Source organism: Phyllostomus hastatus, unplaced genomic scaffold, assembly GCF_019186645.2.
Source record: "Phyllostomus hastatus isolate PE091 unplaced genomic scaffold, TTU_PhHast_1.1 phas_contig_62, whole genome shotgun sequence".
In the NCBI taxonomy this organism is placed as follows: Eukaryota; Metazoa; Chordata; class Mammalia; order Chiroptera; family Phyllostomidae; genus Phyllostomus; species Phyllostomus hastatus.
This window is the reverse complement of record NW_025333921.1, coordinates 1,070,446-1,088,420: the sequence shown is the minus strand read 5'-3', so window position 1 is coordinate 1,088,420 and position 17,975 is coordinate 1,070,446. Positions and strand designations below refer to the sequence as shown.

The window sequence follows — 17,975 nt, the reverse complement described above, 5'->3', positions numbered from 1 at the left end:
TCAGTTCCTAATGGACTATACAGGCTTATGTGAGGGAAGGTGCATTTTTATTAATATGTTGTTTCAGGTGAAGTCCCTTCCACCATCCCCAATCCCTTTAAGATCAGAGATTTCTCTCAAGCCAAGAGTTTAATACATGCAGACAAATAGACACTCTTGTGTTTGGTGTTCTTTGAAAGTACTGTAAATGAAAAAAAAAAAAACTTAATACGAGAGGGGACCCCCCAAAATGGAATTATCTTCTGGAGGGTGGGACCCTTATAGCACAGGCTTCCTCTGCTAGGTAAGTGTTCTAGGAACCCATCTGTATCAGTTACCAGCTGGTATTGTTGTGAGAGGCTATATTCGGCTTCAGTGAATTTTTTTTGGAGACCTTTTCAGTGCATTTGCCCATTTCATGATGGGTGATTTATGAGTGCACCTGCCCACACCATGCTGAGTGTTCAGCAGTTTTGGACCAAAAACAGTAAGACCTCCATGCCCCACCCTCCATATTTACCTGATACCATCTTGAGTGACTTTTTTTTGTTTTCCCGCATGAAAAAAGTCCTCAAAGGGAAATGTTTTGCCAACATGGAAGAGGTGAAACAAAAAAACAGCAGAAGCACTAAAAGGCATCAGTTCAAAAACTGCTTTGAGCAGTAGAAAAATGTCTCTATAGGTGTGTTGCATTAAATGGAGAGTACATTGAAGGTGACTGAAGTTTAAACCTGTAATAATGAATACACAATTTTTTATAAATAAATTCTGGGTTTTTTGGGTCCCCTCCTGTATTGGCTTTTTTATGAGAAAATAGTTATCGTGTGATGCAATATATTTGTTTTCTGGTTCAGAATACCTTGATTGGGAGGGTTACTTTAACATATTCTTTATGATATTTTTGAGAGGTGTTCAATATTGTTTTTGAACTCAAAATATAATTAATTAGAAATAATTATTAATGAATTTATGATGAAATTGGTATTTGGTCAGTTTTATTAATGACAGTGATAAAATAGAAAACTTGACCTCAGATCTGAACCTAGATGTTCAATAAGTATGATGAATGAATATATTTTACACCACTAAAATTAGGCTGCCCGAATAATTTAAGCTATTAGTGCAAAAAGTAGTGAAATTGGAAAATATGTAAATGGAATAACATGAACTTTAACAATATGAAAAAAGTTTTTGTTACCTGTGATGCTTAGCTATAAAGAAAGAATGAGGTTTCTTTGTCTCTTCAGTGCTCCATGGAGGCACTGTGTCTTCCTCCATGACTAGTACTGGTTTGGTTGCTCGTATCAGATTACAATTTAGTTACATAAATTGGCAAATAAAACAGTGTTTCTGTTCTTATAATAAATTAGATATAGCTAAAAGAAATTCCCAACTTGTTTTTAATGTCTCTAAGATCTTTTTTTTTGCTTTGAGCTTTTTATTAATATATTTATATCATTTAATGCAAACCATTTTTAACATGTTTAAAATTAAAATGAGGTTAGACCACTAATTCTTAAATGTTTGTTTGGACTAAATATTCTACTGTCTTAAAACTGTCAGGAAGATTTCTTTTTCTCAGAGTCTTATGGGCTTTACAAAATTTATTGTCTGCAACTTGTGTAATACTTTGCCAAATGTACACAGCAAGTGCTAAAATATTATTAAAATGCTCAAATAAAGGTGAGGTCATTCCCTTTAAAGTGTTCTAAAATAGTTTCTTAACCAGGATAAGTTCCTGTTTCAGAATTCTTGCATTACTGTCAATACATTATTCAGAAAGATCACCTTTTTATGTTTTGATGGGGGAAGTATTTTTATGAAGAATGAAGGAATTTTCTGAATGGCAGTTTTATTTCCCCAATTTGGGGTAAAATGCCTTCTGTGATAAGACTTAAAGATTTAAATAATAAATACCAGTCACTAATCAAAGCAAACTGTATATCTGATTATCAAAATAATGTTAATTTTAGGAAATATTGATTATATGGAAAAGTATAGGAAAAAACAAACCATTGTTTGTTTTCCAATCCAATGTTTTTTATCAATAACTTGAAAAACAATTATCTCCAGTCTTCTGTGTATTTATATAAAGTATAAAAGTATGTTAAACTTTATTTTGAGTAAAGATTATTTTTCTCTTAGTATTTAAAAGAAGCAAGGAACAAAAAGCAGCAAAACTCTCCTTTACCAAGAAATGACTCATAGATGAATTTAGCATTTTCGAAGCTGATACGTAAATTGAAAACACTTTCTAGCAGATGTTAGTAGATGTATAAAGGGTTAAAGATTCATATTGTACATCACCATATTAAAGGCCCCCAAAAGTCCTGTTAAAAATGTTTAATTCAATATTCCTCAATCTTATTTAATCATACTGAACTTTTCCAGGTACACATATTGACAGCCTATTACACCAGGGGTGTCATACTCATTTTCCCCAGGGGCCACTTCAGTTTTGCAGTTACCTTCAAAGGGCCAAATGTAATTTCAATCCTTAATAGTTAAGGAGTAGTTACATTTATACAGTCCTAAAATTATTTTGGCCCTTTGAAGGCAACCGGGAAAATGAGTTTGACACCCCTGTATTACACTGAGGTTTCAGAGGGAACAAATTTGGAAGGCATTGAACTAACCATAATTTTAAAAGTTTTATGAAATTGGACAGAATTATTCTAACATAAGCTTACATGGAAGAAATCTGAATTATTGGATTTTTTAATTGCCCCTATGGTTCTTGGAGGCATATTAAAACCTTGAGTGTGCTTCTTCAGGTGTTAGGTGCATTGAGTGGGAGGGGGTGGGGGAAGAAAAGAGGAAGAGATAAAAGGAGTTGTATGAACAGACTTTTTAAATTTTTGATCCTCACCCAAGGATGCTTTTTAATTGCTGGGAGAGGGAGAGAAACATCTATTGGTTGCCTTCTTGTATCCGGGATGGAACCTGTAACCTGGGTACGTGCCCTGACCTGGAATCAAACCCACAAATTTTTAGTCTACAAAACAACACTCCAACCAACAAAGCCAAACTGGACCAACAAACAGATTTTTTTAAACAGTGCTAAATTTAAAGAAAATCACAGTCTTAAATTCCAAGGTTTGAGTAAATTATACTTTAGAACCGTTTAATGTACAGAGACAGTAAGAAAGGTAAACTACATAAAGGAAAATTTTTTTCACAGTTTATCGTTCTCATATAATTGAACCCATAATAGAACCAGGCTTAATTGAAACCATAATAAAATACTTCCTGAGTTCATCATATAAGATCAGGAGTTGAGATGTCTGTTACGACTTCTCCAAAGAAACAATGAAATTACTCCTAAACAATCACTCTAGCTTTTGGTTAGAAGTAGAATTTTCCAGAGCAATATTTACCTGATACTCGTGGATTCTTATGGGGGTACAAGGAAACTACTTGTAATTCCTTACTTTTTTAACATACCAGGATTTTAAAAATGGACCACTAATTTTCAAAATACTGTTTTTGTCCAGCACTTTTTTTCTTTTCTCCTTTCCCTCCAGGTATTCCATGTTCGATTTCCATTCTATCTACATTGTTTAGAGTAAGTTGTTATGTGTTACAGCTTTATATAGACTCAACTAGTTGAACAGTTGAATATTCTTGAAGAGTTTTGGGTTTGTTTTTTTTTTACCCTCACCCAAGGACATTTTTTCATTGCTTTTTAGCAAGAGAGGAAGGAAGGAAGGTAGAAACAGACATAATAATGCCAGAGAGCAGCTTCAATTGGTTGCCTGCCATGCATGCAGACTGGGGATCATAAGTGCACAGACTGGGGATTGAGTCCACAACCTAGGTATGTGTCCTGGCTGGGGATCGAACGTGCAGCCTGTCGGCTACTGGATCATTCTCCAACCTACTGAGCCACACCAGCCAGGACCTTGAAGAGTTTAAGCTCTGGAGACTAGTTCAAGGGCATTGGCACTGTGTCAGTGACATTAATTCTAAACCTCAAACTCATCTGTTGTTGAAAACATTTTTTTCCAGGCTCCTTGCCTGAGGTTTTGATATTCTGTGTTGGGGGGATGCACAAGGATCAGACATTATTTTTTAAAGCTTTATAAACTTACTGGTGTCTGGGCAAAGCACACTCTCTCTGTTCTTTCTCTGATAGTATTGTAGATTTGATGTCTACACATTGGATAGCCCAGCCTAACAGTCTTTAATTTTCCTGATAAACAGATGAGAGAGAAGCCAGAAATCTCAATAATTGTTCTTAGCGCAGATTAGCTTTTATTGTCAAAAATAATACTTTAATGAAAGAAGGGATGGAAAAGAACAAAATCACGTTGAAAAATTGACTGTTTATACTTTTGCAACTATTTCTTCTTTTCTAATTGAGTACTGTGGGTTTCTCACCCTGAAATTGTTTGCTCACCTACTTTCCATTAGTTTTCCAAACTGCTACTTTGTCATATTAGTTGCTGTTAACAGTCTAGTCTGTCTAGGCCGTATAACACAGACTGCTAGTGTTGATAATGCCTTATCATTTGAAGTGAGCTCTGTAGAGCAAAATATTTTGCTATTTTTACTTCTATTTTCTGAGTGTTAGGTGAAAGAAGATGGTATCTCTCACACCCCATCATGTTCCTAAATTCCACCTGATCAGGAAGAGAATTTTCCATCTCTAATCAACAAGTAGGCCCTTCTTTATACAATAAAAAAACATTTTTATCATCAGTATGTGATGGTAATCTTTTACAGCTCTTCTGCTTATAATATGCTGGTTTAAACATAATTCTAAGCTAAAACTTTTTGATAAAAGAATTTGTTAATTTTTTAAGAAGTACGTCTCAAGAAAAATCTGAAGCTAATGTAAACATGGCATGATATAACATGTTCATAAACAAACTATAATTTTCTTATCTTAAAAGATGATGAGTGGTCACTTACCTATTTCCAGAATTTAAGAGTCGGCAGAAAAATATTAGAAGGATAAAAGAATAAAAGATAATTTAGTGGTTTAAATTTTAGTGGTTTAAAGTTAAAATTAATTAAGCTAGTTTGTTGCTTTTTAGTCTTTTCATCTCATTTCAATGATGTACTTACTGCTTTGAATTATCTACAAATTGATCGTCTAGTCTTAAAAAGATGTAGAGTTTTTACTGGCCTCTGTTAATAGTAAAAATGGAAACATGCTCTGTAGTTCTTACAGAGAACTACAGTGTACCTTGAAGGTACATTGCCATTGTTGCTGAAACAGGTAAAAATACATAAAGGACATTGTCATTTCCTTTAGGCAATTCCAGGAAAAAAAAATCTTGAGCTTCAAAATGACTTCAATTTCAATATACTAATATAAATGATTTTATGAATCTAGGAGCTGTAAAAATATGTATTATTACTGAAAGCTATTATGATTGAGTAATAATAGAATTTAACTTTGGTAAAAGGGATTTTGGCACTTGACTCTGTACCTTCTTTTAGAAATTATTAAAATTTTCTAGTGTTATGTTAGGATTACAACTTAAAAAGTTTGTTCCCTAAGGAATTAACTTGATATTTTACTAATTAGTGACTCCTAATTTTTAATACAAAAGACACTTCTACAACTGTTTATTGAACTCCTACTGTGTGACAAGAGCTATTTTAAGCAATCAGGATATTATGGTGTTAATACAAATCAAATTTTAGTGGAATTATTTTTTTACATATTAGAAGCTAGTATTACACTTAAATTTACAGCTTATCTTTTGAAATAGCAAAGAAAAGTTTTCTTTGAAACAATATTCAGAAAACTGCTTTTTAATTCAGAAAACTTTAATGCTGAGCATTCAGGAAATTCAGAGATAAAACTGACATTTCTATACTTTGTAGGCTCTACAGGAACCATTTTCTCAAAGTACAAAATTATTTTTCAGTCTGTTAAACTTTTTTCTTGCTTTGCTCATTCAGTAGTTACTAACACTGTAGGTTAAACTAATTTAGTTTACAGCCTGTTATTTTTCAAGGTAAAATATAAGCAGCATAGTAACTGATCGTGAAGTCCATTATTGTTTTAACCTGATGCCACCATTATTTTCAGCAATCCTTCACCAGTTGTTTTCTTCTGAATAATTTACAAATTTTGCATTTGACAAAGATTTTGTTTTGTTTTTTAATCCTCCCCCCAGGACATGCTCAGTGATTTTAGAAAGAGGAGAAGGGAGGGAGAGAGAGAGGTAGAGAAATATCCATGTGAGATAGAAACATTGGTTGCCTCTTGCATGCACTCCAACCAGGGTCAGAACTCACAGCCTAGGCACGTGCCCTGACCAGGAATCAAACCAGCAGCCTCTTGATTTACAGGGCTGTGCTCTAACCATTCGACCCACATCAGCCAGGGCTTGACTAAGTTTTGATTTCTAAGATTTTTATCTTTATGGTGCTATCTTGCTGTGCTGCTTTAATAACAATTTTTGCCAATTTAAAAATAATGAATTATTTCATAAACATATACCATTATTTGAGAGATTAAGAACATAGACTAATTTTGGCTTTCAAATCCCAGCTCTTCACTTTCTGAGTAACCTCTGGCAAGTCACTTAAATAATTTCTTCGTCTATAAAATGGGAATAACACCTACTTCACAGGGTTTTTAGGTGGATTAAATGAGTTAATATATGTAAGATTCTTAGAACACTATGTAGCATGTAGAAAAGACTATATATGGTTTAGCTATTATTTGTTTTTTTTCTTCTCCTTACCAAGGTTCTTTAAATTTAAGGCTTATTAGAGTCATTTATGCAAGTGCTGACATTGGTTTCCTATCAGCAACTATCTTCTTCTTTGATTTTATGAAATTAGTATTTTCATATGCTCATGTAAGAACTATATTTAAAGCTTAAAACTTTCAAAAAGTTTTTTGTTTAAACTTAAATTTTTTAATACTACATTATTGATAGAAAAATACTGATTTTTTTTTAAAAACCTTAAACTGGCATAAAAGTTTTAGATATTCATATGTGCTAACAAAAGTTTAAAGAAAAAACTTAAGCTAAAATAATGGTTAAATTTTCTAATATGAAAGGTGAAGACTAAGTTTGCAAAGAAATTTTTAAAAACAACTTTACAGTAATCTTTAGTGGCTTTAGCATGGAAAAATTATGAAATACCAATAAAGAAAGCTAAAAATTAAAAGTATATTTTTTCCTAAAGTTTATTTATTTGCTAGTCTCATAACATTAGATTTTAATAAGGCTTACAGTCATGATTTTGAAGTTGGAGTTGATGAAATAAAAATTTAACTACAAAATTTTTAAGAATTTTTATAGAAAAATTATATAGTATTTTTCTTAAACTTTGCTGAATCCTATTAGAATATTTTGTGCATGTTAAATATAGTCTATGTCTTCTATGCAGAGGTTCTTATGATCAATTCTAAGAGATAAAACAAACTAAAATACTTAGTTATCAACATACACAAATACAGTTATCTGGTGTAATAATAAATAATGACTATAAATGCATAAATATGGAGATTCTGAAGAGATGTTTTACTCCTCATGTAGAAGAATTTCTAAATGGAGGGCATGAAGAAGAAAGCCAGCATCATTTAAAGTGTTATGTTCTCAACTTAATGACAAAACAAATTTAGCTGATATTGTGTATTTACCTATGTAGGGAGTCTAAATGTATATCTTCAGGAATATGGTGGAGTCTTGGCATAATACAAATTTCTCTTGATCTAGATTTGGTATAAAGTAGTTTTTTTTGGACTTCATGCAAAAGGATGATATGACTGAAATATCAGAAAGACCAGTCTCCTTTCATCCACAGGATAAATCCTGAGAATATTATGAATTACTGCCCCCACTTTGTAATGAGGAAACTGATCTCAGAGTCCAGAGTACTAGACTTAAGTACTAGATCTAGCACCATCAATAAATTACTTTGTGATCTTGGACAAGATCTGTCTTACTCTGTATCTAAATCGTCTCACTTTGATTGCTTACTTATAGTTCTGTTACTCATAACCTTTGTGTTAGAAGCCTAATGAGTAGCAACATTTGACTTTTTGACTTTGTCCTTTTTTTATTTTATTTTTCTGGCTTCTGAAAAAAATTTTTTTCCAGTTATTTCTAGGTAATGTAAAGGCCATGATGGATTCAAAGACTTGTATTTTGCTTCTAAAATTTCTAATTTGTATGTATCTGTTAAATAGTATTTCATTTTGTATTTTTTTATTTCACATATATTTTTGAGGATTTACCATATACTTAGCACATCAGGTGGTAAAAACAATGTAATGACATAGAACACTAAGCCTGTTTCTCAAACTATGATTATAAATTTGAAAAAGTAGCTTCATCTCAGTGGGCCTCATTATCTTCAGTAAGAGAGTTAAAGTAGAAAATCAGTAATGTTCACTTTTATTCTGAAATCTGTGATTCTTAAAAAGAGTTGTAAGAAGACACAGGCACAATTTTCATGGTTTGATGGTTTAATGGAATGGGCCACTGATAGGCAGGGAATGTGTCTTCTTAGTAAATCAAATGGTGCTTTAACAATGTATTAATTTTATTTGATAGGGCTGAATTCATGTTACTACTATAATAAAATTAAATACAAACCTCACAGAACAGACAGTTTCCTGACAAAGAGAACTTTAGGAGGAGGGTGGAGATTTTCATTTGTAATAATGTGATCAACCAGATAGGCAAGATTGGAAGAAAAGTTGTTTTGGTGCCTCTTGCCTGATAAGGAAGGAAATAAGAGTTTATGACACCCTGTAAGATTTTACAATGGTGTATTTAGATCAACTTTCTATGTTAAGGTCTAGTTTTTCTGCTTGGAACTTAAATAAGTAGGAAAAATTAAACAGCAGTTTGAATTGCTTGATTTATTGGCACAGCTCTATATTTAACTGCACTTCCAAATGTTTCATCACCTCATTGTCTCTTTCTCTGCATGTTAACATTTTAAAGTATATTCTGGTAGTTTGCTAATTCATTGACACTACATGCTGTATTGGCTTGTGCCCATCATTATTTAAAAACATTTATATTTTTAATAGATTTTCTTTCATTGAGCTTACAAAAAAATCTCAGTTTTTTTAAGCATATGATTAGGGTGTGGTTGAAAGTAATACTTATTTTTCATATTCATATTGTTCTACTCTACGTAATTTTTCTTTTTTTACAGATATTGATGATACTCAAATACTTCCCCGCCCAACTAGAGTCAGACATTTTTCACAAAGTGAAGACACCGGGAATGAAGTTTTTGGTGTTTTGAATGAGGAGCAGCCGTTGCCTCGTAGTAGCAGCACTTCTGACATCTTGGAACCATTCACTGTTGAACGAGCCAAAGGTGCAGTTCCTGTCATTGACAGTTCATCCCGTCATGCGCCAAGCTTGCAGAGTTCCACAGAGGCTTCGTCAATAACTAGATCCACTGAAAGCTACATCACTGATTCTCATAGTAGAGAGTCTTCTCTGGAAGTTGGTGATAGCATATATGACCATCTTTGTCACTTAATAGATCCAGTAGAACTTGCAGATTCAGCTTTTGAACAAATCCAGTACATTGACCTTGAAGGCGATGACGATCTTCTTTCCTCCCTGAAAGAATATTTTAAGGAAAACCAGGAAAATCACAGTAAAAATGAGTTAGGTAAAGAAGCAGCTTCTCAGGAAGTGATTATTGCAGTCAATAGGGATGAAAGATCATCCTTAGATAAACTAGAATACTTAGACCAGGAAAATAAATTAGAAAGTATCTCCTCTTTTGTTGGGACTCCTGAAAACATACAGTTTCAAAAAGAACAAAACTCATCTGTCTTCATGAGTAATAGTGCATCTAACCAATTAGATAGTTTTATGAGAACAAAAACTGCTGAAAAATCCAAGCTACCAAACAGTGATAAACAGTCATCGGAACCTAGTTCAGGTAGTTCTTGTGATAAAGAAAAGAGGAAATATCTGTATAGACAAGCAGCCACTGAATTAGATGCCTGTGTAGATATAACACTAGTTGAAAAGGTTAAAGGTGTGCAAATTAATGAAAAAAAACCTGTCCCACACATTATTCATGCCAAGAAAACCACACTGAAGGCACCTGTTAACCGTAGAATGCCTCATGTTACAAACAATAGCAAGCTTTCTCCAACCAAAAGGAGCTTGTCTGAAACAGTAACTCATAGAGCCAAAATCATGAAAATTGCTGCCAAAAAACGAAATAGTGTTCATGTTACTTTTAGACCATCTACTGAATCAGTTCAGTTTTATAATCCTCTGGAAAACAAAGAGGCTCCATGGAAGATGAGACTGCGGAAGCTCAGTGGCTTTAGTAGTAGTAGCAATAGCAGCACCAGCAACCCCCATACCAGCTCAAATACTGTTACAGAGCTAGTGAAACCTGGTGTGTACAGACCTCTAGATGCAATAAATACATCAGTAAGTAGTAAAACAGCTAAGGAATCTACAGAGATTCCCACCGTATTACAAAAGGAAGAAATCGCAAGTAATCATTTGGGTAGTCGTAGTACGCTAAGATCATCAAGTCATGAGGCAGGGTTACCACAGGGCTCCCTGGGTGGCGTTTATAAAACTGTTGTACATGCTCTTTCAAAGCCGAAGGCAAATGTTTCCCCGCAGAGGCAGAACAGAATGCCACCAGAGGCGCCACTGAGGGATCTGTACAGTCATGTAATGGGCTATTTTGGAAGGAAAGCTGCAGGTGAGCACTAACAATGTGCAGAGCGCAAAAGGAGAAAGACAGCACCAGTTTGGCTTAATGCAACTGAAGCAAGCTATAAGCAATCAAGCTTTGGGATGGTCACTGCTTTCTCTCTGTTTGGTTATGCATGCGCCTTTTCCCAGCTGTATTTTTCCCAGCGTAAAATGTTTATTTGAATTACTAATTTCCCTTTAAGGCATTTAGTTAAACCTCTTTGCTGCTGAACAGATAAGAAAGAGGAAGATACAGGAAAATTTTAATGACTTTTCAAAGGCTGTCTAAATCAGATGTTTTCCTGAGTGTGTACTACATGAGCCTTGAAATTGTTTTCTGAGGAGTTGGGATACTGGCCCCCCTATAGTTTATATTTAAAAGGGCACTAGCAATATCATTGAATCCATTTATTTCACTGCTGATTTATTTTTATCTTTTTTCTTGGTAGACTGTTACTTTGACATTATGTAACATAACGGGAATCAAAGTCCTAGAATCAGCACCAACATTTTTAGTCACCTGTAATGAAGAGGCAATTGTTTCTTAAATCTCAAAGTGGATTAGTTACCATTTCACTTAAGCGATTTCCAAACAAGCTATAGGCTTTATAGTTTTGATTCATTTGTATGGAATGCAAGTTATGTCCTTGAAACACTTATCATTACTTTCTCTTTTCTGAGATTTTAGATGTGCATAAAGGTTTCATGATAGCCAATCCTGATTTAAATATGGAACCTCTATGGACAGATTACAAAAAGCAACATGATAACTGTTCTATCTTGATTCAAATTTAAAATAACCTTACAATTATAGAAAATTAATTTTCAGCAGTAAGGTAGGTTTTGATTTTATTTGTTTAACATGGTTTTTTGTTAGCATGATTAACAGACCGCTGTATAATGAATGCATCTTGCATTGAGCCATTAATGCCACTTGAGGGCAGTATTTGACAGCTTAGCAAAGCCTGGCCAGTCATATAAAGATAATGGTATTTCACAATGAGCTCCTGATCTGTGTATTTTCTTAACCTGAAATGCTTTGTAGTTAATTAGGAATATAAACAGTGCTGATTTTCTTTTCGTTGCAGAGAAAACAACTTTTTAAGAGCATAATAGTGAAATAAATATCTTACTTTCTATAAATCAATTTCCCAAGTTGAATACTTTCTGTTAATGTAAATTATAATGTAGTCATTAAAAAAATCAAGATAACTATTTTGGGTTTTTCTTTTTACAGAAAATCGTGAAAATCTCTTTTGTTAAAGCAATAAAATTAGATTTTATAGTGAATAGAAACATGTCAAAATCATAGAATTTTTATTTGTAAATATCTAAACTTAAATGCATTTATGTCCCAATGAGATTTGCATAGATTTAAGGGATGTATTTCTTGCAAATATTCTTTCGGGAAAAATAGAATTATAAATTAAGACTAACTAGAAGCATAGAGATGGAAAGAAATATAAATATACCAGTTTCTTTATAGGCAATATTAACCTAACTCCAACTAGTGCTTATCTATAAGCTTTCTTGCTATTTAAGGTTATACTGAAAATTGACTAACATCTGCTTAGTTAAATGAAGTAAATGTCAATTTACTAATTCTTAAAATTAAATCTAAAAGGAAAGAAATTATAAATGCATGTTTGGCAAATAATTGATGTGGCATAGGTAATTTGTTTTGGGTTGTTCTTGTTTGTTTCAAATTTAGAAAATGCAGTTAAGGCTTTCCTCACTATACATAGTTATTTATTTATTTTTAGTCAATAAAGAGGACATGAGCCCAAAACTGCCTCCTCTTAATAGTGATATTGGCAGCAGCAATACTAATGTTCCTGATCTGATGGATGAGTTTATAGCAGAACGACTTCGAAGTGGTAATGCCTCAGTAAGTGTTATTTTATTTTATTTGGTTTTAGAGAGGAGGCTAGAGAAACTAAAAGACATATACCTATATACATCTATATCTAATGTAGATGTGGAAGTTTTTATTCAAAACAGCCTTCCCCCCAAATTTAACCCTTTTTCATTAAAATTTTAAGTCATATTTTAATATTTTTATTTAAAGATATAAAATAAGCAAGCTTATCATTTTGACCAGAGTAAAAGATTAGAATACCTGTTTGCTCATCTACTTAGGTATAAACCACTACCTTCCTAGTCCTCCCTCTATGTTTCAGATTGCTCATAGGTTACCCTTATGTCTGCTGACAGCCCTTAGCAGGAAAAATAACAATGGAGGTCTTCTCGCCAAGCTCCTGTACTTTTGATAGTATAAATTTCTTTTTTAAAAAAATTTTGGGATTTTTAAAAAAGATTTTATTTATTTATTTTTAGAGAGGAAAGGGAGGGAGAAAGAGAGAGAGAGGGAAACATCAATGTGTGGTTGCTGGGGGCCATGGCCTGCAACCCAGGCATGTGCCCTGACTGGGAATTGAACCTGCCTTACTTTGGTTTGCAGCCCGCACTCAATCCACGGAGCTACGCCAGCCAGGTCTATAGTATAAATTTCTTAATCATTATAGAGAACTTTGAAATAGATTTTAAAGTTATTTTTATTTTAAGTGTTTGAATTATGACAAAAGGCAAATAGCTTTATTTTCTTAATTGCTTAATAATGCTTAATTGTTAAGGAAAAATTAATATGTGGAATTACTTTTTAGAATGGTCATATTCCATTTGGGTTTCAGCTTGCTTTTAATGAAAGTCTATAGGCCCATTATATTTCTTGCCCATTTTTTAGTTGTTCCTTTTCTTCTTAAGTGAGAAAAAAATTACAGAATCATTGGAGAATGACTTCTTTGTCGTCATTCTTTCCTACCTTCACTGTCTCTTCTAACTTCTTCTTCTTTTTCCACTTAAAACTTTGCTGTGTATACTATCAAAACTTACCATCACTTTATGGATCCTTTGAGGCTTAAGAGCCTCAGGCCCAGCACCATTTGATATTTGGGTTTTTGCTATAGGCTGACCAACAGTGGTTCAAGCTCCCAACTCCATACAGTTAACGTGACTTGTTCAGTTAATTTTCCCCCTCCTACTTTAGGCCTTAAATCTCAACATTTCTTGTGATAATTGTCTTGGAAATTAAAGATTTCAGATGTTTGATGAGAATTTTAAAACTTTTTTCTTAATGGTAAATGTTTCTTGAATTTTTAGACCATGACAAGAAGAGGAAGTAGTCCAGGCAGCCTCGAAATTCCCAAAGACCTCCCTGATATTCTAAACAAGCAGAACCAAATGCGCCCTGTTGATGATCCAGGTGTACCCTCAGAATGGACTTCTCCTGCCAGTGCAGGGAGCAGCGATCTTATCAGCTCAGATAGTCATTCGGATTCTTTCAGTGCTTTCCAGTATGATGGCCGAAAATTTGACAGCAAGTATCTTTTTGTATATGAGCATTATGGGTTGTTTTGTTGTTGATTGTTTTTGTTCTAGACTGACTTATGGATCACATGACTGTCATGCCTCTAATGTTACTTAGGCACGGGGTTACCACATATTTTGATTTCATTTTTTAAGTGAAATTCCAAAGGAAGTTTTAGGGAATCACTTCAGGTTGAGGCCACTTTATTTTGCCAAACTAAAGGCATTTAAAAAAACAAAGTATACTGTCCTTTCATAAAATTAATTATATTTTAAGACCAAAAATGTAGAAAGGAAAAAAAATTAGAATGTACTTGATATTAGAATAAAACACAGACAGTCATACTTCTGAGTTGGCATTATTTCATGCACTCATCCTTGGGAACCACTGTCTGGTCACGTTCAGCGCTTCAGTCTGTTGGACACAGTGATGTTCAATGCAACAGTACCCAGAACATTTCTTGAGTAATTGCTTCATGTTAAAATGACATCAGTGGTATTTTTTGGTACTGTATCACTACCATACAGCTTTTCTGCTATAATTCTGTATTACACTTGGTAGTCAGTGATGGGTAACAAAATGTTTAAAAAGTTAAATCCTTGGGAGCCAAGTTCATGAAGAGCTAGGAGACACATTGGAGAATTACATGTTTGCCACCCTTAATGATTATATACTGCTCTGACCTCAGACTAGGAATATGGTTTAAAAGAAAAATTATTTTTATCATCCATATATGTACCATTTTTATTGTATATACCTGTACTACAGATTATAAAATACTTGAGCCCTGGCTGATGTGGCTCAGTGGATTGAGTGCCAGCCTGAGAACCAAAGGATGGCCAGTTTGATTCCTAGTCAGGGCACATGCCTGGGTTGTGGGCCAGGTTGGGGACATGTGAGAGGTATTCAGTCCATGTACCTCTCACACATCAATGTTTCTCTCTCTTTCTATCTCCCTCCCCTTTTCCTCTCTCTAAAAAGAAATAAAAATCTTTTAAAAAATAGATAAATTGGACTATATAAAATTTTTTTAACTTAAAAAATAAAGATAAATAAATAAAATACTTGAAAAGCAGTTAGTATACTACCAACTATCAGAAAGCATGGGTAAGAATAGTGATGATATATGTCTGTCTGTCTTTTATCATTAAGTTGTTAATAGTTATGAGACTTTTAAAAATTTGTTTCTAACTGTAAAATTCCAAGCATTATTTACACTTGTGTGAATGGTATATGAACAGAATAAATTTAGGGGAATATGAATGTTTAATCATTTTGCTGAAGTAGCTTTGTCTTTTTTGTAAATATTTTTGTTTTGTGATTGTGACTTCTGTACTAGCATTTCTTCTTCCTGTAGATTTTGGCTTCGGAGCTGATCCTGGGATTGTATCCTCTGCTGATGTGGATTCAGGTTCTGGTCATCATCAGAGTGCTGAAGAGCAAGAAGTAGCCAGTCTAACCACGCTTCACATAGATTCTGAAACAAACAGTCTTAATCAACAAGCCTTCTCTGCTGAAGTTGCAACGGTTACTGGTAAAGTTACTCAAGGGAATGTATTCCTTAAGTGCATTTTTGTAAAAGCCACCAAAGATTCAGTTTAGAATTTGATTTGATAGATTTTAAGTATTACTTATTACTGTTTAAGTATTTTTGTTTACTCTTGTATGTAATAATGGAGAAAAAGTTAATTTAAGAGTTTCCTCCTGGCTGGCGTAGATCAGTGGATTGAGCGCAGGCTGGGAACCAAAGTGTCCCAGGTTCGATTCCCAGCCAGGGTACATTCCTGGGTTGCAGGCCATAACCCCCAGCAACCGCACATCGATGTTTCTCTCTCTCTCTCTCTCTCTCTCTCTCCCTCCCCCCCTCCCCTCTCTAAAAATAAATAAATAAAATCTTAAAAAAAAAAGTTTCTTGATCTAGAGTCTACATGGATAAGCTTCAGGGGACTCTATGAACTCCTAATATTGTATGCAAAATTTTGTGTATGTTTACACCAGAGCATTTCCTGCAGCAATTTTTAAATAGATACCTACAGAAACGTTAAGAACTACTGTACTCTACCTTTTTCACTGTCATTCAGTATCAACTTAGATTTTTATAGATTTCTTTGGCAAAGTATTATAGAAAATGTAAAGTGCACTGCCTGTTAGAAAGCCTATTTTTTTAAACATAGTAATATTCTGTGTTTATACAGTAAATTATTCCTTTCAGCAGCTTTTTTTGTGTGGTCAAACCCAACAATAACATGACAACTCAGGTTCGAGAACCTGAAATTCAATTGTGAAATACAGTTCCACATCATTGCAGAATTAGTGCCGTGATCATCAGGAGCCTGAGCAGCTAGCTAGTGGCTGGTAGCTCAGGGGTTCCACTGTATGAGCCAGATTCAGTCTGCTTTCCACTGCAGTTTGTGCCCTTTGGTGGGAGATTATCCTTTCCAGTTTAAATATCAGCAGGGTGGCTTTTGCATCCTGGGGTTGGCTGGAACTTGCAAGATTGGTGCAGGGATTTCTGCATGCCTGAATTAGGCACATTTCCTCAGCCAAATCAAGCAGATGAAATTTTTTTCTAAGGTAAAACATTAAGTCACTGTGAAACCTGGATATTTGGGGCCATGGGAGGCCTTTCCTTTCCTTTCCTTCCCTTCCCTTCCCTTCCCTTCCCTTCCCTTCCCTTCCCTTCCCTTCCCTTCCCTTCCCTTCCCTCCCTTCCCTTCCCTTCCCTTCCCTTCCCTTCCCTTCCCTTCCCTTCCCTTCCCTTCCCTTCCCTTCCCTTCTTCCCTTCCCTTCCCTTCTTCCCTTCCCTTCCCTTCCCTTCCCTTCCCTTCCCTTCCCTTCCCTTCCCTTCCCTTCCCTTCCCTTCCCTTCCCTTCCCTTCCTTTTCTTTCCTTTTCTTTCTTTTCCTTCTTTCTTTTCCCTTACTTCTCACCCAAGTCCATGGTTATTGATTTTAGAGAGGGGGGAAGGAAAAGAGAAACATCGATTGGTTGCCTCTCATACCCACCCCGCTTGGGGACCAAACCAGCAAGCTAGGCATGTGCCCTGACCAGATTTATAGGACACAGCTCCAACGGAACCACACTGGCCAAGGGCCCAAGCAGACAAAATGTGGCCAGTGGGAATACTGGATAGGCAGGAACCCATCCTTTGTTTTCATACTGTGCCTCTTCCACATCTCTTCTGTTAGAGGATAGGTAAGAACATTAGCCTACCAGATTGCAGAATTGGAGCTGAGTAGAAGACAGGAGCTAATGGGTTATATCAGTGATTTTCAACTGGTGTGCTGCAAGAATTTTTAAACATGCAATGTCTGACTATTTGGGCAAGGGCAATGACCTCTTTGCCCTTAGATTGCCCCCACCACCTCCACTCCTCAAAAACAGCCATACAACCATAGCCATCTGGTGTGAATGAATCAAAATTATACCTATTTTTTGTCAGATCAGCAAACACTACATTTTTTGGTGTGCCAAAGAATTTTAATAATTAATTCATGTGTGCCATGAGATGAAAAAGGTTGAAAATCACTGTACTAGAGGGGTAGTAGAGCAGTAAGAAAGTTGCAGAAAGACAGGGAAACACACTAAGAAGTTTGGGCTTATGCTGAGTCCACTAAGGAGCCATTGAAAGATTTTAAATGAGGGAGTGACATGATTAGATTAGATTGTTAGATCTTTTTTTCTGTCTTATGGAGAATGGATTGGGAAGAAGCAATAGGAATGAGAGGGAGACTAAAGACTCAAGGACCACCAGGGACCATTGTAATTAGGCTGGCAATGATGGTGGCATATACAGTTCATGGCCCCAAGATTGAAGTAAATGAAATAGAATAGCAATGGGTACCAGAGTTTCTATAGCTATACCAGGAATGGGAGTAGAGATTCTTGCTTTCACTGATGGCTCCTATTAACTGGTATGTCCGATTCTAATTCCTACTAGTTTTATGGTAGACATGA

General features: G+C 34.8%; 1 protein-coding gene across 10 annotated transcripts in view; it reads left to right on the top strand.

The window, feature by feature from the left end:
• The window catches only part of RALGAPA1 (Ral GTPase activating protein catalytic subunit alpha 1), a 262,117-nt gene that overhangs the window by 105,364 nt on the left and 138,778 nt on the right, over nucleotides 1-17,975 (top strand). For 7 of the 10 annotated variants that reach the window (XM_045848425.1, XM_045848423.1, XM_045848424.1 and 4 more), the window contains 4 exons: nucleotides 9,124-10,659; nucleotides 12,416-12,540; nucleotides 13,812-14,028; nucleotides 15,377-15,553. In XM_045848425.1, the coding sequence (XP_045704381.1) occupies nucleotides 9,124-10,659; nucleotides 12,416-12,540; nucleotides 13,812-14,028; nucleotides 15,377-15,553 (2,055 nt within the window). The remainder of the gene's footprint in view (nucleotides 1-9,123; nucleotides 10,660-12,415; nucleotides 12,541-13,811; nucleotides 14,029-15,376; nucleotides 15,554-17,975) is intronic. The other 3 variants (XM_045848431.1, XM_045848430.1, XM_045848429.1) reach the window with 1 other exon arrangement.